A 25,889-nucleotide genomic window follows, 5' to 3' on the forward strand; every position below is an offset into this window, starting at 1 on the left:
ACATGCAAAAACAAAACAGAACAACGCAGTGTAGACACACACAGGTACACACACGTGCTCATACTTGATTATTCTCGTGCTGCGTAGATCTGTTTGTGTGAACCCCAAGGTTTCATACAGGGTGCACAAGGGTTAAGGCAGATCATGAGGCGTTTTCTTTACTCACAGACAGCACTGGTCCAATACAGGGGCGTACAGCCTTACCTGCCAGTTGTAAACACCTGGGGAACCTTTACATGGCCAGTGCTCAGGTCTTCCCGCATGCTGGTGCATTCAATCTCTGGGGGTGGGGCCAAGTAGTCAGGGTTTTTGTTTTTTATAAAAGCTCTGGACTGGACAGGGAGCAATTTCAATGTGCAGCCAAAGTTAGGAGTCAGGGGCTGGCTCAGTTTTCAGCCTATGGACCAAATCTGGCCCCCAACTTGTTTTTGTAAATAAAGTTTTATTGGAATGCAGCCACATTCATTTAACACATTATTTTATGGCACTCAGCAGAGCCTATACACCTGCAGAACTTCATTTATTCTGTGTCCCTTTATGGAAGAAATTTGGTTGACCCTTGCCTGATATGGTCAGTTGTGTTTTTCGGTACCGGCTGTGTGGAATCTGTTAACCACATAGGAATGTTGTAGAGGACAGGGTGTCCTCCCGTAACATAGGCAACACCGCCGTCTCCTGCTTCTCCACTTCATGGAAAGTGTTTTTGTGAGATACTTCTTTTCCAACTTTATGCTTGAAAAGGCTGCCTGCATTTTCCCTCTGGAATGCAGTGCTTCTTCATTTCCGAGAGCGGAAATGACAAGCCATGTTCTTGGCTCAACAGTTGAAGTCCTTCAGTCCTGACCGCTCTGTCGTTTGATCAGATCCTCCTCTCTGTTTTCCCTTTTGTCTCCTTCACTCTCTCTGTTTACTGTGTAAGGCGCCTCTCCAGTGAGACTGAGTGAATATTCTCCCCCTTTGAAGTATTTGTGCGTTCAGCCATCATCCTTGCAAGCATCCTCAGTCCCGGCCCTGAGAAGGTCCCCTGATCAGCGTGTGCACACACACCAGACAAACACATGCGTGCACACACAGGTCAGGTATTTTTAGAGCCATTGCTTTAATGACAAGGATGCTGTCCCTGTTTGCTTTGACAGCTCACTTTTGGATTCTCCCTGGTGGCCAACCCCAAGTGTGTCTTTGGGACAGGGCTCTTCCTAATCTTACCTCATTATGGTGATAAATGAAGTTGGAGCAATTTGTGGCTCCAGTCATCTATGAGTGGGTTGTGTGGGGCTTTGGGGAGACTACCTGTGGCCCCTTAAAAGGGTAAATCTCTGGTGTGTGGTGGTAGGAGCGTGCCCCCTTCTTGCGTGCAGGGCAGAATGCAAGAGTCAAGGGGAAGAATGAAAGCTTTGGAGGAGCCCTGCAGGCCAGCACTCAGTCTGTATCTTGGTCTTTGTACCAGGTTGGTGGCTAGAGGTGGCCTTCTGGGTGGGGGTAACAAAGAGATGGGAGAAGTCAGGTAGTGAGCTCATAGCCGGTGGAACTAGCTGACAGGTGGCTCATCTTTGTTCCTGAGGGATCCTTGACGGATCCCACATGCTTTCTGACCCTGACCTGCTTTCAGGGATTGGGAAGAGGAGCTGGGTGCCCCCCCAACCCCTTATCAGACCTCAAGCGCATTCTCTGCTTGGGGTCTGTTGGAGGTGACATCGGGGTGAAAGACCATGCTTCCTTCCTGCAGAGTCTCTCACTGTTCCCCAGCCTTTGCTGCTTCCACCATTTTGTCCCCTTTTTATGTTCTGGGGGTCACTAGAGGAGGCAGCAGAGGAGGTAGGGAAGGAGTTCAAGTCATATAAGCTCATGGATCCTTTGGAATCTGGGCCAGCTTGGTCGTACAAAGATCCACAGCAGACGTGGGGGTGGGGGTGGGAGTGGGCAGGACCTTTGGACCTGAGTCATTAAGCAGAGGCCTTTGCCTGCAGTCTGGGTGAGGAGGAGCTGACGTCTTACCTGAGCAAGAAGACACAGGTTCATGTCCAAGACTCATCGGTTCCCCCTTCCTCAGATGGAGGCCAGGAGCCAAAGGGAGGTGCAGCATGCCGGCTGGAGGGTCTGCCTGTCTTGTATTTGCCCTTTCCTTAAATATTTATTTATCTGTTCGGCTAGGCCAGGTCTTATTTGTGACACGTGGGATCTTTGGCCTTCCTTGGTGGCATGTGAACTCCTAGCCACGCGGCATGTGGGATCTAGTTCCCTGACTAGAGAGCGAACCTGGGCCCCCTGCATTGGGAGTCTGGGGTCTTAACCTCTGTACCACCAGGGAGGTTCCTGTTTTCTAATTTGAGCTGCAGACTAGGTCGACGAAGATTGAAGTCTCTGTGGTAAAGGAGGAGCTGGGCTCCCCGTCTTTATCAACATGTTCTCCGCAAGGCTCAGCGCCTCTCTAGGTTACAAGCCCACTCTGATCTGGGCCTGAAATTCAAACAAACTGGCCAGACTCAGTGTCACTTTATCTGCTGTTGTTGAGGTTGAACATAGCGTAACCTTTGGCTTTGGAGACTCCACAGTGATGCTGCGCTTCCTAGAAACCAACCATCTGGCTGGGATTGTACATTTTCCGTATTGAAAGCAGCCCAGGCAATAGTTCAGTAGAAACTTGCCAAATGCTCTCTCAGGCTCTTATCGCCAAGTCAGCCCAGGCCGTCGAGTAGATAATGTTGTTGGGATAAACAATAGAGACATTTTAGGTTTTTTTCCTCCTGGGCTCAAAAGCGTGTTTTCAAGAAGAAGCCAAGTGATGAGCGTTATTCACTAGTTCCCTCCAGTGCCTGATCTCACGAGTGTGGTGGTGTCTTCCAGATCGAAGCAAGGCCGAGATGGACCTGAAGGAGCTGAGTGAGTCTGTCCAGCAGCAGTCTGCTCCTGTTCCTCTCATCTCCCCCAAGCGACAGATTCGCAGCAGATTCCAGCTAAATCTCGACAAGACGATAGAGAGTTGCAAAGCACAATTAGGTATGTGTCTTGGTTTGCGTATATCATTATCAACATCATTACTGTCTTTAGGGGGACCGCCTGGATGAAATGAAAGCCCGATCCTGGCTGCTGTTTTCGCAGCAGGTTTGACTTCGGCCTGTTTGTTCAAAAAAAAATTGTTTCTCATGGCAGAATATTTCAGATGTGCTAGTTAATTGTTCAGTGGGGTATTTTGAGCTTGTCAGAGTGCATTCTTTGATTGTGGCAGCCTGTTGATTCGAGGTGCTGCTTGTAAGAAAGTTTGGCAGCAGGAAGAGCCTCCTGAGTTTGCCATTGTGCTTCTCTGCACATGTTGGTGTCTCCACTTCAGCATCACGCGTATCCCCCAAGTGTCCCCAACACAACCCCTTCCCCTCCAGGCTGGGCCCCGCCCCCCACCCCCAGCACATGCATCCTGCTTCTGTATCTATTGCCTCCCTTCCTCATCCCCATGCTGGCTGCCTTTTTACACTGCCTACCTGAATCCTATCTGTAAGACTGAGCTTGGGCGTCACCTCTTCCAGGAAGTCTTCCTTGACTGCCCTCCCCATCTGTCCACCTCCTTTGGTACTTTATGGCTCCAAAGCATCAGTGGTCCTTTTGTGGGGGGTCCCAATCTAGACTGGAAGCTCCTCAAGGGCAGAGAGGTTTGTCTTATAAAGACTAGCCTTCTCCAAGGTACTTCTTCTTATACACATAGTGATGCTCTAGAATGTTTGTTGAAGAGGTAAATGAAGTCAGAAGGTATTTATAAGGAAATAGGGAGTGACTGGGTCTCAGTAGAGAAAGCCAGTCCAAGATGCGGTTTCCGTGTCACTGGGTGCTCTGGACCTTTGGATGAGAAAGGAACTAGTTGGGAGTCACTTAGGCTGTCCGAGGAAAGCATTCCTTGCTGGTTGCCCATTTGGTTAGGACATTGAGTGACACGGATGAAATTTTGCAGGCTGTATCTCTCTTGGGTTCTTCCAAGCAGCTGGTCTAGCTCCTCAGTTTGTTATTGTTAATAAGGATTTATGGAGGACTTCCCATGCCCCCTGCACTGTGCATAGATTGTCCTGGAAGTTTGATACTGTTATCAAACCCATTGTACAGGTGAAGAAATGGAGGCTCAGAGAGGTAGTTCACTTGTTCAGGGTCACACAACTAATAGAAGTGGAGGAGCAGGATCTGAATTCATATCCTTTGGGCTCCAGTATCCAAGCATGTGTGGTCATGCCTGTCAGTCTGGTGTCCAGCCTTTAGTTACCAGTTGCTCAAGCCTGAGATCCAGGAATTAAACCAGATTTGGTTTTTAGATTCTTTCAATTCGAGCCCTGGAGGAGGTGGATGTAATTCACTCCTGATCCTGCAGGGCTGTTTGTGGCTCTTAGCCTTTTAGAAGCTTCTCTTCCGTGACCCCACTCGTGGTAACCGTCGCTCTAGAATGAAGACAATACAGAGTTGATGGGGATTTCCTCTTTTCAAAATTGTAGGGTGTCGGATTATTTACCTACAGATGGATAACTCTCACTGCTGGAAGCAGGGAACGTGAATAGGTTAAATGAAACTATTGTTAGAAATAGGCTTTTGCCCATTTTGGCTTCTGTGTATATAGGAAACTCCTGCTGTTTTATCGTTTCTCCTTTTGCTGGAGACGTGGAAATGGGTGCCTTTCCTCTGTACTCAGTTACAAGTAGAACAGCAGTAGAAACACAGTGATGGCTGGCTCTGCTTCAGGGCAGGGAGCCAGATGGGGGCTGGGCAGCTGGGTCACCTGGATACAGTGCTCCCCCAACCGAAAGGGGCCAGTGGTTCTCAGCCCCAGCCAGCCTTGCAGGCCTGTGACTCAGAGTGGCCAGGTCTTCTGCTCTTTCAGCACAAGTCTAGCATCTTACTTTTTGTGTGAAACTTCCCGATTTATGAATTGGCCAGCACGTTCTAAGTTAAAAATAAAAACAACAAACAACACAATGTTGGAAAGCATTGGGTCAAACCGTTGCTTCCTAAATAACACGTCTGCTCGTGTGGCTCGTGGGCTGTGAGTTTGCATCCTCTGCTTTAAGCCTTGGCTTATTTCTTTGAGTCCTGGGCACAAAGGGTAAAAGACTTAATGCTTTGGGGATTCGTGGGAAGAGCCCTAGTGGTGACTCAAGCCCGTGGCCTCGCCTCTCTCTTGGTTTTCTTTGTGTCCCAGGACAAGTGATTTCTCAGGGCCTCTTTTGTTCTCATCTGTAAAATGGATCAGCTTTAACAACTCCTGTGTAGCATTCGCTTCCATCCCCCCATTCTCTGTGTCCCAGTGAGTTACCCATGCTGCCAAGATTGAGCTCTGGATAAATTAGAAATCCATGTGGTTTGGTCCCTTGTCATCTTGGAATGTCAGTAAGTGAAACCCTCTGCAGACAAGTTCCATTTGTCTCCTGTAGTCAGCTGCAACTTGAGTCTGCTGCTAACCCCACCAGGCCAACGTGATGCAATGTGAAATGTTTCTTTTTTTTATTCCAGTGTTGGGCGTGGAAAATGTTTGCGTTTTTTTGGTCCTGCTCTTTATTCTGTGACTACGCCACATGCTGGGTTTTCTTTTTGAATTTAGGCATCAATGAAATCTCGGAAGATGTTTATACGGCCGTCGAGCACAGCGATTCGGAGGATTCCGAGAAGTCAGATAGTAGCGGAAGTGACTCTATCAGTGATGAGGAGCAGAGGTCCAAGAACGAGCCCGAGGATGCCGAAGACAAAGATGGGGCTCGGATGGACAAAGAGCCACCTGCCGCCAAAAAAAAGCCCAAATTACCGAACCCGGGGGAGACGAAAGAGGAGCTGAAAGTCAGCATGTCACCAGCCAGCGAGAAAGCAGACCCAAGCTCGGTCAAGGAGAAGACAAGCCCCCAGCCTGAGAAGGACTTTTCAGACAAAGCAAAACCCTCGCCTCATCCCACAAAGGATAAGCTGAAGGGAAAAGATGAGATGGATTCCCCAACAGTGCATTTGGGCCTGGACTCTGATTCGGAGAGTGAACTTGTCATAGATTTAGGGGAAGACCATTCTGGGCGGGAGGGTCGAAAAAATAAGAAGGAACCCAAAGAACCATCTCCCAAGCAGGAGGGTAAGTGATTGCATCAGTTTCCGGTTTCTTGATTTGGTTTTAGAATGCCACCTTGCCGTTTGTAGGGTCACATGTCATGTCACCCTCTGACATCATGAAGGGTGACACAGCAAAGCTTGGATTGGCTCCTGGTCACCTAGCTAGTTACGGAGCAGAACCAGGCCTTAACCTGGGCCTGCCCACCTTTTAGCTTCTCAGTACCCAGTGTGGTTGATTTTTGAGCACAGGAAGTCTCTTAGAAAATAGTAGTTGCTTCTAACAGTCAAGTCATTTTGAACCTAAGCAGTTTCTTTTCCAATGTGTTCACTTACATGCCTAAAGTGTTTGTCAATGTTAAGACATTGAACAGTGCTGAAATTGTTAAAAGTGTTCAGTTCAAAGACCTTGATGAGTTTATTCTCCTTTACCTCCCCTCACGCTGCCCAGGCATCTCAAAACACATTTTCTTACTAGAGTATAAGACCTTTTGGGTCAGTGGCACCTGACTGCTGAGTTCTTCTTAAGGCGTCTAGAAATCCAGGGGGCATTATTGTATGATGCCCACCTGAGCCCGTGTTCTACCATATTTGTGTTTAACTGGCATGGGCCTGAGGTTTCTCAGCCTTGGTGCTAATTGACTTTTTATGCTAGATAATTCTTTGTGCTGTGTATTGGCCTTTACCTACTGGATGTCAGTAGCATCTACCCAGTGGTGGCCTTCAAAAGGGTCTTGACAAGACAAAATCTCCCCTAGTTGTGGACTACTGCCTAAGTCTTAGCAGTTTCCCCTTCGCTGCTATTAGGGACCAAACCAGCAGTGGCTGCTCTCAAACCCGCCGCATCCCAGGCATGTTGGCAGACCCCCCAGTGGAACATGGGAATGATTTGAAGGATTTTTGGCACATGGGCGAAGCAGTGAGTGAATTTCTCAGCTGGCTTGGCAAGTGGGTGGTGAGGGGATTCCAATATGCCCAAGAAAGATAATGAAGAATTAATTAAGGGCCCAGGAGAGACATGGCCAAAGGACAAATTGGAGGTTGTAGCCATAAAACCTCTTGTACTTTGTGGGTTACATAAGGGGATAGCCAGGTTTAATTCTGTGGCTCAGTGGTAAAGAATCCTCCTGCCGATGCAGGAGATGTAGGTTCGATCCCTGGGTCGGGAAGATCTCCTGGAGAAGGAAATGGCAACGCACTCCAGTGTTCTAGCCTGGAGAATTCCGTGGACAGAGGAGCCTGGTGGGCTACAGTCCATGAGGTCACAAGAAAGTTGGACATGACTTAGTGACTAAACACAACACACAGCTGCTGACAGGAGGAAACTTCTCAGTTATGTTTCCGCTGGGGATTTCGTCGTCTGGCTGCTTACACAGGAGGGGGACGGGCTTTGAGCATCTCCCCTCTGTGTTTGTATCAACACGAACTGTTCTGGAACCTCACTTCCTGCAGTTCATTGGAAGAGGAACGTCTCTCAGTCACACGAGGCAGGAATAGAGAGAGGCAGTTGACTGAGTCAGGAAGGATGGATCACCGCCCATCCCTTAGAATTATGAATGGCATCTGAAACATCCATTTCTGTGTGGATTGGGGTTTGAGGGACCACTTCTGATGCTGCAGAAAGCAACAGGAGTAACAATTATTCCATGAAGTTTGTGGAATTGTTGGGTCCCAGATGGCAGTGTTCCTGTGAATGATATATTTATACTATTCCTCTCTTTCTGGAATAGATCTTTTGTTTGGTTGGGTTTTTTTTTTTTTTCCCCTTCCAGAAAGGATTTGTGACATACTGATAGATTGGAAATCAAGACATCAGTGAGAAAGATGAGAATAGAACAGTGAGAGATCTGGGAAAAGTTTGTATACAGAAATAACTATTTCAGCCTTCAGAATTAGCGAAGTCAGGCTTCCATTTTGGCTCCGAGCTTCCTGGCAGTCAAAATGAAAAGGGAAACACATATGAGTGCCTTAAAAGATCCCGTTTTCTCTCCCCTAAATAGAAAGCACTCCAGTTGATAAAATGAAGCTGAGCTGTTCCTCTCACTGGTGTCTGGAGCAAATTTCTCTAGGAGCCCCTGAGTGTGTGGTGGGACTTTCAAGCAAAGGATGATTCTGAAACATAATTCAGTTAGAGGAACTTCGCAGGGGTTGAAATCCAGAGCCACCTGAAGATGATTTGGGTTTTGAAGATTCGACTTCATGTCCGACTCTGCAGTTGAGCATCTTTTCAAAGATGTGCTTTTACTTACGAGTTTATCAAATGAAGGTGTTTTGGAGAGTGCTTGGTGACCTCCAACTGATCTTCAGTTCAGAGTGTAGCTTATACACAGAATCGGAATCCTCAGATAGAAAGACGGCTGTTCTATCTAGAGATCCCAGAGCAGAGGCTAAGGGACTCACTTCAGGACCTTGACTATGCTTACCTGGGTCACATCAGTCATTTCCAGCCTTCTCTTAAAAAGTCCTTTATTAATGTACAAGATTGCGACCTAAGTCTGATATAAGTAGGTTAGTTGGGTGGGGTTGCTTTTGGAGTGTTGACTTTTAAGAAATTCACTTATTTTTGAGACAACAAGTGATTATGCGCTCCCAAATTTTTAGGACAAATGGAATTTTCCATGGCCCTTCCTCTTCCCTAACAGCCCCCCCCCCCCCGACAATAAACCATCAGCATCCTCTAGAAATGTTTTAGTGTCTAAATGAAACCCCCACCCCAAGAGTGCATCAAGCCTGGAATGTTTTCAGATTGCATAGTCCTGTTTTGTTTTTGTTTTTTTTTAGTTTGGAAAAGAGCTCCAATGGGACTCTTGCAGAGCAGTAACCCATCTACAAAGCCAGCTGTTTGCTTTTGCCAGATGAGAGAGAGAAAAAGACCTTTTTGTGGTTGCCGTTTGCCCAAGGAGGGTTCAGGCTAGCTAATCAACAAGGGCAGTATATTTTTTAATCACATGGCAGAAAAGAGAGGCACTAAAGATGCTTTTGCAGGTTAGAAGCCCTGCCTGTGGGATCTCTGCCTTTTTTAGAAGGGCCAAGCTCAAAGCCACCTTTGCCCCTGGAAGGGCAGGGGATAGAGGCTGTGTCCGATATCTGGAAGGTTGTCCTGGGCAAGGATGGGCTCCTCCTCACTCTAGGTGGAGATCTTCTCCCAGCCCCACGCTGTGTTCTTGCCCAGGACCTTGGCTGAATTTTTCCCCAGAGGAGCAAGAGGGCCAGTCAGTTGTGATAACCAGCAAGACACCCCACCCCCAGGCAGTAAAGTCAGCCTGTCAGCACTCCTTTCCTTTCACACTCCTTGGTTTTTCCAGACCCACCGTTAACTGAAAATTTCCCCTAGAATGATCAGGAGCTCGTGTCTTTTCTGGGTGATAGAAATCTAAAAATGACAGGCATGGAGTCACGCGGCAGAAACATGCCGAGCCCCTAAAAAAGGTGTAGTCCTTATTAAGGGCTTCCTTGGTGGCTCAGTTTAAAGAATCTGCCTGCAATGCAGAAGGCCCAGATTCTTTCCCTGGGTCGGGAAGATCCCCTGGGAAAGGAAGGAAAAGGCAACCCACTCCAGTATTCTTGCCTGGGAAATCCCACGGACAGAGGAGCCTGGCAGGCTACAGTCCACGGGATTGCAAAAGAGTCAGACACGACTGAGCGACTTCACTTTCAGTCCTTATAAAAAAGAGTTTGATGTCCAGGCACATCGTCTGAGATCAAGGATGCTGACTTGCACCTGTGTTTTTTGTGTGAACCCCGGGGAATCCTCTGGGGAGGCAGGTTCATCTCCGCAGGGACCTGCAGTAGTAACTGACCCCCTCCCCCTTACAGACGAGCACTCATGTGGTCATCCCCTCTCTGCCACTCAGTGCTTCTGGCTCTAACCTGCCTTCCGACCAGCCCTTCTCACTGCCTGCCCTCACTCACCAAAATGCTGCCGATTCCTGGGCACGTCTTGGCTAAAGCTGTTCCCCTCCAAATTCCCCCTGCCTCCCTCATAGCCCAGCTCCTCCCAGAAGATGCACTCCAAAAGGCAGCTTTTTGCAGACTCTAGTCCCTCGCATTCATTCCTTTTGCCATACCCGAGACCTGCTCGTACAATTATTGACTTAATATATTTTTATTTGAAGCAGCAGCTCTTTTTAAAAAAAATAAAATGAACTCAATCTTGGACTTAACCTTGACCACCACACAGCAGGTGAAACAGTGTTTTGTGCTCTGCATACAAGATGTAACAGGAATAACTGCAGTCCAAACAAAAGCCAGGCTTCTAAATTCTCCATAAATAGCATTGTGCTGGGGAAGGTTCTGGCCTTGGGGTCGAGTTCCCTTGAGTGTTAGGTGTCAGGGCTGCCAGGGCCACACTGAGACTCTTCTGGAAGGAGTTAGAAGAGATGAAAGACAGTACTCTTCTTTCTGGGTGATTCATTGTTATTCAGGGCTCTGGCCATTGGGAGGCTGTCTGGTTCCTTGGGTTACATGCTCTGTAGGTTTCCTGGCCAAGGAAAGGATTCCTGCTAATCTCCAGTTGGACTTTGGCTAAGTCTTTCTCAAAGTGCTTACTGAACTCTAACTTTGTAAAGCAAGGTACTTGCAGTGATTCTGTTCATCCACTGGGTCATCTACTATCAGGTGGGCTACTCCAGGCCAGGGAGTGGGTCATGTTGGCCTCAGTCCCCTGGAGGCCTTGACAAGTATCTCAGATGTGAGCAAGCACGTAACCCAAGGAGGCTGATGTTTTACGCTAGAACCTGCTGCAGAAGTGGCCTAAGCATGTAAAGTGAGAATGTACCCATTCACGGGGAGGTCCTTGGCATGCTAGCCTGGGATGGTCAGCTAGAACTCGCTGGCCTGGAGACCCTGCGGGTCAACCTGAGTCCTGTCTACTTTCTGCTTTGTTTTTTCACGCCTTGGCTTCAGTCGTAGGTAAAGCTCCACCATCCACGACGGTGGGCAGCCAGTCTCCCCCTGAAACGCCGGTCCTCACCCGCTCATCCTCCCAAACTCCCACGGCTGGGGTCACGGCCACCACCAGCACCACGTCCACGGTCACGGCCCCGGCTGCCGCCTCCGCCACCGCTACTACCACCACCACAGGAAGCCCGGTGAAAAAGCAGAGACCGCTTTTACCGAAGGAGACTGCCCCGGCCGTGCAGCGGGTCGTGTGGAACTCATCAAGTAAGTTTCAAACGTCCTCCCAAAAGTGGCACATGCAGAAGATGCAGCGCCAGCAGCAGCAGCAGCAGCAGCAAAGCCAGCAGCAGCAGCAGCCTCAGTCTTCCCAGGGGACGAGATATCAGACCAGACAGGCTGTGAAAGGTACCGAGCCTCCCCCTCTGATCTCCGTGGCGCCCGCTCCCTTTTCGCCACATGGACAGGAGAAAAATCGTCCTCGTTTTATTTTTTTCAGTTCCCCTTGGTTGCCTGGCCACCGTATCCTGGAGGCCTGACACATTCCATTTGGCGTTTTTAAAAATTGTTTTGCAGCTTGCTTTTTGTACTTTTCTTTTTCCTTTTTCATTTTATAAACGGTACATGCACGTCTTCTTAGAAAGGGGTGAAATAGATGCCTAGACACACACAAATCTGTTGTCTTGATTGACTTTCTATTTCGTTCTCCACCCTTTCTCTGAGGTTATTGTTAACCATAAGATCTTTTTTTAATGCATGTATGCATATATATTTATGTGTATATATATATATGACTTCATAAAAGTATTAATTTTTTTTTTTTTTCTTTTTGGAAACATAAAAATGGTACCATCCTTGCCTTTTTTTTTTCCCCCCCACCCATCAGCATGTTTTGGAGGTCCATCCATGTCAGTGCATAGAGCTTTCCCTGATTCTTTTGGACTGCTGCATAGTATACTTTATTTAATAAAGTATTCCCCTACGGATAGACATTTAGGTTGCTTCCAGTTTTTCCCTGTTGTAAACAGTGCTGCAGTGAATACCTTTGTATAAGCTTCCTTGTGCACGCCCGTGAACCCCTGGGCATTATTTTTGAAAGAGTATAGTTTGAGAAGTGGACAGTAAAGGATACCTTAATGAGTAGGGATTAGCCCCCCAACGCAAGAAGAACCAGCATCGGGAACCGTTGCTGAAGCGCGGAATCAGCTCCCAACAGGAGGCTCCATCTGGGCTGACGTGAAGCTAAACAAAGCGGTGATCTGATGGGTACTAGTTTGTCCAGCTCTCGTGAGGACTGACACAGGGCTTGGTTCACGGGGAAACCCGCATCGAGATCCTTCATGGTTGGGCTTCTGGATCGAAACTGTCACGTATTGCGTGCGCTGTTGTGAGCAGAGCTCGAGAGTTGCAGCAGGTTGTGAGATGAAAGAGTAGCCAGATCCTGAACTGGGCCCCCAGTGAAACCCTTCAAAGATTGGGGTGGAAGGAGACTGAGCGATTGGACACACAGTGTTGGAGTACAGCCGGATTGATCCTGCCGTCCGAAGAGTTGCTGGGGCAGAACCACGTCTGGGATCTTTCAGGTTGGGATGGGCAGTTCCAGTCTCCTGAATTCATAGCTCTGAAGTATAGTGAGCCTTCCCAAGGAACTTGGGAGCTGGCAAGAAGGAGCTCATTGATGGTATGGTTCCTAATTCCCAGATTGTCCTGTTAAAGATAAACAAAGCTGGCCACTAGTTGAAGTAGTTAGGATAGATTTTAATCTGCTATATACTATTGCAGTAGGGCAAAATGTCCAACGTGAACTGAAGTCAACTCCAGCGTGTACACAGGGGCCTGGGGTTTTAAAGGGAGAATTTGGGAATCGGGAGGGGGAATCGTGGGGGCTCTGTAGAGTCAGAAAGGGACAGTTTTACACAAAGTGGGAAGGGGGTGTTGGTTCATGTGAAATGTCTGGGTTTGCTGACTCTGGTACCTCTTAAAGGTAGGCTTCTGCCCTCCCATACAGACTGGGCAATGGGCCCTATCGTTAGGTGTTGACAGGAGCAAATAGGCAATTCTGTTGGCAGCCTTGAGTTTTCTTAGGTGGGGACTTTAAAGGGGTGGGGGTCATCCTAGGGATGCAGCCTTGAGCTGTTGGAAACCACATTAGTCCTTGTAGATCCAAGTGGAGGTCTCGCTGAGAAAGGGCTCGGAGGAACCTCGCTTGAGTTTGGCCGATGAGAGAATTTTTATCCCTTGAAAGCAGAGACACTCGAATGGTGTGGATTGGGCCCTGCTCCCACCACAGCTTCGAGCTGGGGCAGCCTTCCTGAGGCAGTGGGGTGACCAAGAACCTTTGCTTTCCCAGCTGTCCAGCAGAAAGAGATCACGCAGAGCCCATCCACCTCCACCATCACCCTGGTGACCAGCACACAGTCGTCGCCCCTGGTCACCAGCTCAGGGACCACGAGCACCCTCGCATCTTCGGTCAGCACAGACCTGCCTATCGCCACAGCTTCAGCCGATGTCGCTGCAGACATCGCCAAGTACACTAGCAAAGTGAGTGCCCGCGGTGGGATCGGGGAGGACCAGCCTTGGATCTTCCCAGGAGTTAAAGGGGACCGGGGAACTGGTGGAGTCCCTTCCCAGCTCGCCTGTCCTCTTGGCACGTTCCTTGTGGAGGGGTGTGGTGGGCAGGCTCGCCTGCTCTGTGTTCACTTGGCACCCTCTCCGTGCAGGTTCTGTCTTCTCTCTTTTAAAATTTATTCTGTTGACGTATAGGTGATGTAGTAGTAATTTCTACTGTATAGCAAATTGATTCAGTTATATACACATATACTGTTTCATATCCCTTTCCATTATGGTTTATCATAGGATAATGGTTGTAGTTCCCTGTGCTAAACAGGAGGACCTTCTTGTTTATTCCTTGTATAATAGTTTGCATCTGCTAATCCCAGGCTCCCAATGCTTCCCGTCCCCCACCCCAGCCTTCCTCTCTACTTCTCTCTTAATTTGCCAAGTGCTTTTATGCTCACTGTTGAATTCGGGCAAGTAAAGCTTGCAGCTCTCCTTGCTGTCAGATGAAAGTGCTCTGGAGTGATGTTCAGGTTCATGTCTGTAGAACCCAGGGAGTGAAACTCACCACCAGAATTGCAGCTCCCTGGGAGTCCCTTCTGCTCTCTGCTGGGGCCTGGAACAGAGTTGTAGAATGAAAGCAGGTTGCTGCCTGACTTCTCATCGGGCTTCTTATCACTACCTTTTTTTTTTCCCAATGTGTACAGTTTTTAAAGTCTTCATTGAATTTGTTGCAATATTGCTTTATTTTCCTTCTTTTAAAATGTTTTGGCTTTTTGACCTCAAGGCATGTGGGATATTAGCTCCCTGACTAGGGAATCAAACCCATACCCTCCACGGTGGAAGGCAGAGTCTCAACCACTGGACTGCCAGGGACGTCCTCACACCCATTTTATAGATGAGCACACTGGGAACTGGCCAGGCCACACAGCTTGTCCAGGGTCACATAATCCGTGAATGTCTAACTGGCATTTGAATGGTAGCAGCCAGGATCTAGAGTATCCGCTTAACCCGGCTTTGAGCTGACTTGTGGATTCACACCAGGCCTGCTGACCACAGCTGTCCAGTGTCCACAAACCTATTGTTCTTACATGTGGCTTTTTAAAGCAACTGCTCTTGAGTCAGTGTGGCTAAAGAGATAAAACCCAAGTCTTGGGGTAACATCTCTTTATTTAGTATTTGTTTCCCCCCTTTTGAATAAAACACAAGAATTTTTATTGAGTCCCCGAGTTTCAGAACAGGAAGGGTTCAACTATTAGGTATGGTTGTATCCTCAGGGTTTTTGTCTTAACCTGTTCATCACCTTGAACTAAGAATTGACTTCATATTTTTATTTATAGTGACTTAATAGAAGTAAAATTAGTCTAAACTCACCAGATCCTGTTCTTCAAGGCTTGAAGCCTAAGTCCATATTTCTTCTGTTAAAAAGAGTGATTCGCATGAAAGTGTTAATTAATGCAAGCTTCCCTGGTGGCTTGTTGGTAAAGAATCCGCCTGCCAATGCAGGAGACATGGGTTCCATCCCTGATGCGGGAAGATCCCACACACGCTAGAGCAACTGAGCCTGTGCTCCAGAGCCTGGGAACTGTAACTGCCGAAGCCCGTGGCTAGAGCCCCTGCTCTCCATCCAACACAGGAAGCCGCCGCAGGGAGAAACATGCGCTCTGCAGCTGGAGAGTAGCCCCCATTCACTGCAACCAGATGAAAGCTTGTGAAGCCACAGAGACCCAGCACAGCCAAAAATAAATGCATAAAGTCAGATTCAAAAAAAGAATTAACAGTACCACGTGCAGACTTTCTTCCTAACAAGGTCTGTTGTAGAATTACAAGAGAACGGAAAGAGGGTAATTCTTAAAATTACTGACTGAAGATGTCTGGTATTGCCTCAATGACTTCCTTTTTCTTTTTAAAAAATTATTTATCTATTTGGCTGTTCCAGGTCTTTATTTGTGGTGTGCGGATTCATAGTTCGCATGTGGCATCTAGTTCTCTGACCAGGAATCAAACCCAGGCCCCCTGCATTGGAGGTGCAGAAGCTTAGCCACTGGACTACCAGGGAAGTCCCCCCAAATGGCTTCTCGTTTGCTTGCCATTGATTGGACTTCTTGTATCGACTTATGTTGATTTGCTCCAAGTTGTCCATTTACAGATGAGAACACTGAGGCTGCCAGGAAGCTCAGGCTGGTGTTCTCACCGAGCCAGTGTTCTTCGCTCCTGCAGCCATTTTTATCCCATCTCCCATGGTTCCCCCGCTTACTCATGGAGCAAAATTGAGGAATGAACTTTCTGATAGGCATTTTCTTTGCAGTTAAGAAAATATACTCAGCGACATAGTTTTGGAGCTGGTGAACTTGCTTATGTCTGAGGTGACCCAGAGTTGAAGACCCAGATTTGTGTGTTTTGGCAGAAGGGCTCTTTTTATTAATGTTGAGTTCTTTGCTATATTTGGAAGTGAGAAAGAAGGTCAGTCCACAAATTCATGATTTCTTTAAAATGGAATGTAACTATGGCATTAGTAAAGTATTGGATTTCATCCATTCTCTAAAGTTTTCTCCTAAAGCAATTTCGTTTGAATATTTTAAATGGACCTGAGCAGGGAGCCCCGTACAGAATGACTGACCATAAAGCACAAAGTGTTTTTGCTGGCAACATCCTCCTGTGGTCCCTGCAAGAAGGGGGAGAACTAATATTTCAACAGATACTTTATTCATTTTCCGCCTGTTTTGGGGGTGAATTGGGGGTTACTCTTTTGGGGGTTGGCAGCAGCTTTGCAATCACATGTTCTTGAGAATTAATTCTTCTGTGAAAATAAGAAAACAGGTATTTTCTTTATGAACTCCTCAGCAAGTACTGAACCACCGTCTCCTCTTTTTCTCATTTAATCCTTGTACACACCCTACAAGGGGGCACTGTTGTTATCCTTGTTTTATGCCTGGGGCTCCAAGAGAGTTGTGGATGGCAAGATACAATGGCAGGAACAGATCTCGGGCATCAGATACAAGGGCGCTCTTTGCCCTCTTTTCTTGCTGAATTGGAGCAAACTGCAGAGCACCGGGGCGTCTTGGCAGTGGCTGGGCCAGGTCCGAGCCCTGGTTTGGTCTCCTGTCCCCTCCTGTCCCTCCTGTGCTGTGGGTGGGCTCAGCGGGTGTGTGCCACTTAGGTCACCACAGAGCATTGAGGAGGGTTCCCTGTGCTGAGCAGTAGGTTCTCAAGAGTTACCTATTGTATGCATGTGTGTGTGTTAGTCATTTGGTCGTGTCCGACTCTTTGTGACCTCATGGACTGTAACCCGCCAGACCCCTCTGTCCATGGGATTCTCCAGGCGAGAATACTGGAGTGGGCTGCCGTTTCCTTCTCCAGTTGTATGCATAGTGAAGTCGCTCAGTCATGTCTGACTCGTAGCGACCCCGTGGACTGCAGCTTACCAGGCTCCTCCATCCATGGGATTCTCCAGGCGAGAGTACTGGAGTGGCGTGCCATTGCCTTCTCCGATGCATAGTGGTGTATATGTGTCAGTCCCAGTCTTCCAGTCTGAATACCCCCCTTCCCCCATCCCCTCCTTTGGTAGCCAAGTTAGTTCGTTGTATCTGTGACTCTGTTTCTGCTTTGCCAGTCAGTTCATCTCTGCCAGTTTTTTGGATTCCACGTAGGAAGTGATATTGGGCAGCATTTTTCTGTCCTGCTGCACGCCGCGTGGCAGCCTCTAGGTCCACCCCGCTCTGCGCGTGGCGCTTTCTCGTGCCTTGCTGTGGCTGAGCAGTACTCCATTGTGTGTCGGCACATCTGTGTCCGTTCCTCTGTCAGCGGGCATTAGGTTTTGTCCATGCCCCGGGCACAGTGAACACTGGGGTGCATGCCTCCTTTTGAATTAGGGTTTCCTCCAGATACATGCCTGGGAGTGGGATTGCTGGCTCACGTGGTAGCTCTATTTTTAGTTTTTTAAGGAACCTCCATATAGTTCTCCTTAGTGGCTGTACCAGTTTACATTCCCATCAACAGTGTAGGAGGGTTCCCTTTTCTCCACACTGCTGGAAGCATTTATGGTTTGAGATTTTTTGACGATGGGCATTCTGACTGGTGTGAGGTTGACACCTCATGGTAGTTTTGATTTGCATTTCTCTAATCATGAGTGGCGTTGAGCGTCTTTTCATGTGTTTGTTGGCCATCTGTATGTCTTCTCTGGAGAAATGTCTATTTAGATCTCTCTCCCCACCCCCATTTTTTGATTGCATTATTTGTCTTTTTTTATATTGAGCTGCATGAGCTGTTTGTATATTTTGGAGAGTAATTCCTTTTTGGAGATTAATTCCTTGTCGGTTGCTTCGTTTGCACATGTTTTCTCCCATTGTGAAGATTGTCTTTTTGTTTTCTTTATGGTTTCCTTTGCTGTGTACAGATAGATTTTGGATATGTGTCACCTAGAAAAAAAGACTCTGGGAAGTGGACCACGCAAATGGTTTCCGTTTTTGTCTTTTCAGATGATGGACGCAATAAAAGGCACGATGACGGAAATATACAACGATCTGTCTAAGAACAGCGCTGGAAGCACAATAGCTGAGGTCATTCTTGCTTGTTTGTTGTTGTCATCTGTGTTTTCTGTTTCTTAAAAGCTTTAAACATTGGCTTGAAATCCCTTCACAGTGTCGCGTTCGTCTCTGCTGTACAGCGGTGTGGACCAGCGGTGTGCATACGTGTGTCTCCTGTGCCTTGAGCCTCCCTCGCGTTCTTCACGCCCTGTTTGCTCAGGGCGTTTTCCCTGGGCTGATATGGGGGCGCCCTGAGGAAGTTCTCTGGAATCCCCTCTCAGGTTCTGGCCCCGGTCCCCCGGCTCGCTCTGCCTTGATGGCGGTGTTGAGGGTATTTCTTCACTTGGCTAGGAAGCTGCTGCTGTGGAGACACACCCTCCCCTCTGCGATCACCTCACTTCTAACCAAACAGCCGAGACCAGAGCCCGAGTTATTGACCCGCTGGCGAAACCAGTTATTTTGGCCCCATGTAAAACTGGCTCCTTTGTCATCTCCTGCAGTTTGGACTTTTTTATTCAAGTGATCTTGGTGTTCAAGAGGTAGTATCCCAAGCTTCCTCAATTTAGGCGATTACTTAAGAGAATGGAGTGGTTAAAACATGGAAATGTCCACTTATGAAGTGACCACTTATTTAAAAAAAAAAAAGCGTCCCTGAATTTTCTTCCTGGGATAATGTCAGTGCAGGCTGGCTGCAAACGGGTCCCCCCAGGGAAATGACAAGTGGCAGGACTTGTTGAGATCATTGAAAGTCAGGATGGAAAGTGAGGGGAACCCCACGCAGAGCCATTGATGTGAGAGGGCAGGCAGAGTGAGGCTGGCACCCAGAAAAAAGAGGGGAACGTCTCCAGGAAGATGCTCTGATGGGCCTTAAACAGAGAACTATGTGCTTCAGCTTTTTTTGTTGTTTTTTTTTCCACACTGAGCCGCTTATAGGATCCTAGTTCCCTGACCAGGGATTGAACCTGTGCCCTCTGCTTTGGGAGCGTGGAGTCTTAACCACTGGACTGCCAGGGAAGTTCCAAGAGAGCTGTGTGATTGTAAAGGTTTCAGGGAGGTCCCGAGAGAAATTGATGAATCTCTTTAGGTATTTTTGCTTATGATTATGCTGGGGTGTCAGACAGCAAGGCCAAAGGCTGTTTTTAGAAAAACCTCCTCTCCCTCACCCCGACCTGTCGTCATACTTCATTCTTTTGTTCATTTAATTGATGTGGGGTTACCTGAAACCTTGGGTCTTGATAGATGTCAGAATACTCCAGATTTTAATGAGGTAATATGCAGCTCCCTTCCACAGTTAAAGACCACATTTCTGCAGTGATACAGTACGATTGTTCCCACTGTGTTGGAAATATCAGAATTTCTCAGCCTTCTCTGGGACCTACTGACATTGGTGCCAGATGTTTCGCTATGATGGGGGCTGTCCTGTCCGTCTGGGATGTTGAGCAGAATTCCCAGTCTCTACCCTCTGGATGTCAGAAAGGACCCAGAATGTCTCCAGACTCTGCAGTGTCATAGAGGAGGGGGACAAAAGTCATCCCAGTTAAGAACCATGGCGATGACTGAACACTGTCAACAGCCTTGTATCAGTTCAGTTTGGGTTTATATTTTCTTCTCTCCAAATGAATTTGGCCCCAGATAATACTCCTTCTCCCCTCCACGCCAAATGCCTTATGGTTTCCAGAATGGTTAAGCTTTGGGATTTCAGGTGAATGAGTATGGGCTCCACCCGAAACATTAGGTCGGAGATAAAATAAAGCTGTTTTTAGGGTGTTTTAGTTTTATTTTTTTAGGCCAAAGTCCCGCTCAAAGCTTTTACATATAGTGAGTCTCTTACGTGTGAACCTTCAAATTGGGAACTTTCAAAGACGCGAATGTTTCCGTGTCCAGTCACATAAGTTAGTTCACGTGTCTGGAGTACAGTGTCATGTGCATACATCCTCTGCAAGGGGTGTGGTGTGTGTGCTTTACTGCATAGAGTGCAGTGGTACAGTCCCTTTTTTTCAAGCCCAGGATGTCCGAAGCAAGCATAAAAGCAGCGGTGATGTAGCTGGTACTGTACTATTTAGCCAGTTGTGTTAGTTGGTTGCTTAGGCTAACTTTGTTGGACTTATGAGCAAATTGGGCTTATGAACAGGCTCTAGGAATGGGACTTGTTCGTATGTAGGGGACTCACTGTACTGTTTATTTTGAAAATCTGGTCTTTTTCACTTTAAATGGCTTTTCCTAGAGCATCTCTTGGAAAAGATAGATCACTTGTATTTGGTTTTTTGAAGCAGAATTTCTCATGAATTTGGATTAACCCACTGGCACCCATCTGGGGGAGGCCAGCAGAGACCAGACTGCCCTTCCTTTGACTCAGCATATGACATTAACCCATAGAGAGAGCTGGAGCTTCCAAGCCCTATTGGCAGCAGGTACCCAGATGCACTTTGTAAGTCTTCTGTCTGCTTCCAGATCCGCAGGCTGAGGATTGAGATAGAGAAACTCCAGTGGCTGCACCAGCAGGAGCTCTCGGAAATGAAGCACAACTTGGGTGAGTGCTGCTGACCTGGCCTGCACTGACGCAGGCTCTGGATGGGGACTTCTGGGCATGTCTGGGGTTGGGCCCAGATGTGAACTGGGTCAAAAGTAGGCCATGTACCACTCCTGGGGAGAACACAGCATCCGGGGGAGTCTAACCTGGAAAAACCAAGTATGAAGCAGGAGCTGGCGGGAACCTCCTTTCCTCTCTTCCAAATACCAGCATCAGCAACCAATTCATCCCAGCAGCTATGGTAGCTGCTGCTGATTGTCAGCTCTGACCTGTTGTAAAATTGAGAGAAATCTCAGTAGCCTGAGCAGTTTGGTAATTGTCCTGTCAGCCTAATGATCAGTCCTGATGTTCTGTCTGGCAGATTAGATCCGCTGCCACTGAACACATCAAGAAGGGAGTATATCCAAGTTGTAGCCCCAGCTCTGCCCATCTTAGCTGTGTGCCTCAATTTCCTCATCTGTGAAATGAAATGGGTAGCATGGTAGTAGTCACCTCCTTAAGATTAGCGTAAGGATTAAAAGAGTTCATAATTATAAAATGTTTACAACAGTGCCTACAGGTCATAGGTGCTGTATAAGTATTTGATAGTAAAAAAAAAAGCTTATACGAATGGTAAATTTCAAAATGAATTGAGTGAAAATTGTTCTGAGGATTTATGTGAGCACTTCCTGCAGTCACCACGGGGCCCCATTATCAGTATCCTCAGGACCTGACATTCCTGATCACAAATAGTTCCTCAGGTCGGCTTGGTGGATGCCCATTTTACAGACGAGGACGTTGGAGCTCCAGGAGGCTGGTTAACTCTCTGCACTGGCTCACATGACCAGGGCATCCCCGAGCCAGGGATTCACAGCTGTTAGGATCCACCCTCTGACCTGCTGGGAATGAGCCCACGGCTCGGGATGGGGGAATGAAGCTGGCATCCTCTCCCCTCCCCTCCCCTGGCAGAGCTGACCATGGCGGAGATGCGGCAGAGCCTAGAGCAGGAGCGGGACCGGCTCATTGCCGAGGTGAAGAAGCAGCTGGAGCTGGAGAAGCAGCAGGCGGTGGACGAGACCAAGAAGAAGCAGTGGTGTGCAAACTGCAAGAAGGAGGCCATCTTCTACTGCTGCTGGAACACCAGCTACTGTGACTACCCCTGCCAGCAGGCCCACTGGCCCGAGCACATGAAGTCTTGCACCCAGTCAGGTAGGGCCTTAGGAGCACCCCCCTGGCCCAGGGGTTGGTGGACGGGCCCTTGGACCCCCCTGGACACTTGTCATGCTCACTCACCACAAGTGACTCCTGCAGAGCAGACCGACATCAGACAGAGATGTAGCCAAGTCTCCAGGCTCTGTTGTCTCCACCCTCTGGTTTCCTTGGCAGCGTTGTAATGACAGCCCAGATGACTTTAGTTTCCTGTGGCTTGCTGTGGTTCTCCACTGGGGACAATATCTGTCTCTGCCCAAACCAAATGTGGGTGTCCCTGGTAGCTCAGATGGTAAAGAATCTGCCTGCAATACAGGAGACCTGGGTTCGATCCCTGGGTTGAGAAGATCCCCTGGAGAAAGGAATGGCAACCCACTCCAGTATGCTTGCCTGGAGAATCCCACAGACAGAGGAGCCTGTCAGGCTTCAGTTCATGGGGTCACAAAGAGTCAGACATGACTGACTAAGCAGACACACACACAAATGAAATGCATCTTCTACCCCATTCTCCAATGCACGGGACAGCCCCCCACCACGGAGCCCATCCTGGACTCAAGGCTTTAAACAATCACCAGTTCTTATGTGAAGGACAGAGTGTTGGTTTGGAACTAATCTGTCTTTAAAATCTCTTTCTAATGCAGAGCGAGCAGATCCCAGGCCAGGAGACTCGCAGGAAACACCGTCTAGTTAGAACTTATTAATAATATTTATGAGTAATATTTTACAGTTAGCGCTTATTTATGGCCAATATTAGATTTCTGTGTTTTGAAGTAAAAGTCTCCACTTCAAAGAATTTATTTAAATGCAAATAACATAAATAATATGACAAGGGAATGTATCAGTGGACTGGCATATTTTTCAAAGGTGGTAGATGAATGACCCAAGTTTGAGAACCTCTAGGCAGGGGCTGGTCGGAGAAGGCAATGGCAAGCCATTCCAGTACTCTTGCCTGGGAAATCCCATGGATGGAGGAGCCTGGTAGGCTGCAGTCCATGGGGTTGTGAAGAGTCAGACGCGACTGAGCGAGTTCACTTTCACTTTTCACTTTCATGCATTGGAGAAGGAAATGGCAACCCACTCCAGTGTTCTTGCCTGGAGAATCCCAGGGACGGGGGAGCCTGGTGGGCTGCCGTCTATGGGGTCACACAGAGTCGGACACGACTGAAGTGACTTAACAGCAGCAGCAGCAGGCAGGGGCTGGTAAGCTTTTTTAATGAAGGTCCAGAGAATAAATGTTTTAGGATTTGTAGCCCATGGGGTCTGTCAAAACCTCTCAACTCTGCTGTTACAGGGTGAAAGCGAGTGCATGAGGTGACCAGTGGCCTAAAATTAGAAATTATGAAATGAGTAATTGGAACAGCCGTACTAGGCTCTTTGCTTCACAGACATGTTTTTGTCTCCAGAATGATTTAATAAAACTTAAATCACAGACTCTGAAAAATGAACATATCTTCATGCACAGTTTGGAATTGTTGTGTCTGGGAAGGCTTTGGTTCAGCTATTCTGGGCTGGTGCTGTGCCCTGGGCGGGGTTGGGTGCATCTCTTAACACGTGGTGGTTTTCACGGAGCAGGGTTCCCTGCGGGCCTGGGTGCTACTACTCTCAGCTTACACATGACTTCTGTCACCCTTTGCCCTCAGCTACCGCCCCTCAGCAGGAAGCAGACCCTGAGGTGAACACAGAAACACTAAATAAGTCATCCCAGGGAGCCTCCTCCAGTACTCAGGCAGCCCCCCCAGAAAGCAGCGCCTCGAAAGAGAAGGAGACAACAGCTGAGAAAAGCAAGGACAGTGGCTCGGTGAGTATCCATCCCACACGCCTTGGGCCCAAGCAGAATCTCAGACCTGCCTTCCTCCCACGGCCACGGCGAGTCCCGTGCTGTAGGAGCTTGTCTGTCTTCAGGCTGCAGGTGGGGGCAGCGGGGTCTCCGCAAGGCTCCTTCTCCCCAGGTGTGAGTTGAGGGCAAGCGTTGCCCAGTAGAACCTTCTGTGATGATGGGAGTATTCTGTGTCGCCTCTGACCCTTGTGGGAGCCACCAGCCTCAGGTGGCTGTTGAGCACTTGAACTTTGGCCAGTGTGACCAAGAACCTGGATTTCAGATGTTACTCATTTACTAATAACTAATTTAGATGCAGTAGCCGTGGGTGGCTGGTGGCTGCTGTGTTGGACACAGAGGTTGCACCTCTTATTTTCCCAGGGTGTGGTACATGGATTGTCCGCAGACATTGTTTTAGACATTGGTCGTTTTTTACATCTGAAGTCACGGTTTTGCTTCATGTGTATGAGGGAAAACATCAAGTCATCCCGGAAGTCAGACCTCTTTGATTTCACTGATAGTACTGCCTAGGAAGAAGTTATTGCGAAATAAAAGTGAATCGGTATAATATGGTGTAATATGTAGTCAGCCCTCAGTATCCGTGGATTTCTCATCTGCAGATGCAACCTGCCGAAATTCCATTCTGTGTTTGGTTGAATCCGTGAATGTGAAACCCTCGGATACAAAGGCACGGTTATATTCATCCTTCTGGGCCATTTTATATAAGGAACTTGCGTATCCTTGGGGGCTCCTGAAACCATTCCACATTGCATCCTGGGGGACATCTGTGCTTCCTTTTGGGATAGGGTAGAAATCCGGAGAGGAGAGTAGGTCAGAGAGAGGGCAGTTGAGGAACAGTGTTCTTGAAGCTGAGGCTCTAGAGTGGAGTAAGGGGCCCCCCTAGTCCTGTGTCCAGGGAGACAGGGCAGAAAAGGGCACAGGGGTAGGGCCACCCCAGCTGACCTGGCCCCTCCTCCCTGAGCACACCAGGCAGGATGCATGAAGGTGCTGGCGGGGCGGTGACGAGAACCCCCATGGATCCCGGGGCTTCCCTGGGCGGGGGGCTCTGTTGACCCCAGTGCCTTGCCTCCATCTCTCTCTTTTTGTGTTTCTAGACCCTCGACCTCTCTGGCTCCAGGGAGACGCCCTCCTCCATTCTCTTAGGCTCCAACCAAGGCTCTGGTATGTTGCCCCCTGGTGGGTGAATGTGCTCTCACGTTCTGAACGGGCAGAGGGGAGCCATGTCCTCAGGGAGAGCCTGAAGGGTTCAGGGCGGTGGTTTTCAAACTGGGTTTCCTTAGCGATCCTCAGGGGCACCCTGGGCCGGTCAGCAGGGGTGAGGGAGTGGCTGGGCAGGCAGCTTTGAGGCATTTCTCCAAGCAGATCAGTGTTTACCTTAGTTTTAATTTTTTTTTTTTTTTGGAGTTCCACATCAAAGAAAGAGGTTCTTTTGCTGACCTGGGTTGGGCTAGAAGATGTATTTGGTTTGGGCAGTTCTTCTGCCCTCAGAAATGACCGTAGTAAATGAAACTGTGTGAAACTGTCCCTGAGGTCCCAGCGTGGAAGAGGGTACTTGAGCCTTCAGAGGAAGAAAAACCATTTCTAGTAGATGATCTTTCTGTAGAAACCTTCCCTCTTGAGGGGTAACCTGGCAGGCGGTCTTGGGTGGGTTATCTGGCGCTGACTTTTCTGGCTCTCCTCTCCTGTGGAGTTTGAGCTGTCTTCTAGCCCAGGGGGTGTTTCCCCTGCCCCTTCTCAAGCTGGTTTTAGGGCCTTCCTGGTAGGCTGCAGTCCGTGGGGTCGCTAAGGGTCGGACACGACTGAGCGACTTCACTTTCACTTTTCACTTTCACACATTGGAGAAGGAAATGGCAACCCACTCCAGTGTTCTTGCCTGGAGAATCCCAGGGACGGGGGAGCCTGGTGGGCTTCCGTCTATGGGGTCACACAGAGTCGGACACGACTGAAATGACTTAGCAGCAGCAGCAAAAGGGCTCATCCTCAGTGAGAACCGTTCTGCTGCTTTCAGGCCCCTTCAGCTCCATCCAGGGGCTTTTTCTCTTCTAGATCATTCTCTTCTGTTGAAAACCAAACCTTTTTTTTTTTTTTTGCATATTGAGTGCATAGAGGAAGAAGTGATGTCCCTTGTTAGGGTGGCTGGAGGTTTCCCAGTGGCGCTGGAAGTGGGGTTTAGGTTCAGGGGACATGACGGGGAGTGGCATGAGCTGACTTCAGGGGGAATATGAACTGGGCATGGAGTTACGATTGAACCGCCCTTCTCACTCTGACTCGGGCCTTGTGATTACATCTTGAGGACACG

The 25,889-nt window shown here is 48.4% G+C and overlaps 1 protein-coding gene across 20 annotated transcripts in view; it reads left to right on the forward strand.

Moving 5' to 3' along the window:
* The window catches only part of ZMYND8 (zinc finger MYND-type containing 8), a 119,888-nt gene that overhangs the window by 87,683 nt on the left and 6,316 nt on the right, over window positions 1-25,889 (forward strand). For 11 of the 20 annotated variants that reach the window (XM_088843700.1, XM_088843696.1, XM_088843701.1 and 8 more), the window contains 8 exons: window positions 2,845-2,997; window positions 5,570-6,082; window positions 10,963-11,220; window positions 13,304-13,494; window positions 17,988-18,068; window positions 20,487-20,565; window positions 21,514-21,753; window positions 23,394-23,551. In XM_088843700.1, the coding sequence (XP_088699826.1) occupies window positions 2,845-2,997; window positions 5,570-6,082; window positions 10,963-11,220; window positions 13,304-13,494; window positions 17,988-18,068; window positions 20,487-20,565; window positions 21,514-21,753; window positions 23,394-23,551 (1,673 nt within the window). Of the gene's footprint in view, window positions 1-2,844; window positions 2,998-5,569; window positions 6,083-10,962; window positions 11,362-13,303; window positions 13,495-17,987; window positions 18,069-20,486; window positions 20,566-21,513; window positions 21,754-23,393; window positions 23,552-24,684; window positions 24,752-25,889 lie in introns of all 20 variants that reach the window. The other 9 variants (XM_055438422.2, XM_055438461.2, XM_055438452.2 and 6 more) reach the window with 2 other exon arrangements.

The sequence above is a fragment of the Moschus berezovskii genome, chromosome 15, assembly GCF_049115385.1.
Source record: "Moschus berezovskii isolate FMDL1 chromosome 15, NW_MosBer_1.0, whole genome shotgun sequence".
Taxonomy (NCBI): domain Eukaryota; kingdom Metazoa; phylum Chordata; class Mammalia; order Artiodactyla; family Moschidae; genus Moschus; species Moschus berezovskii.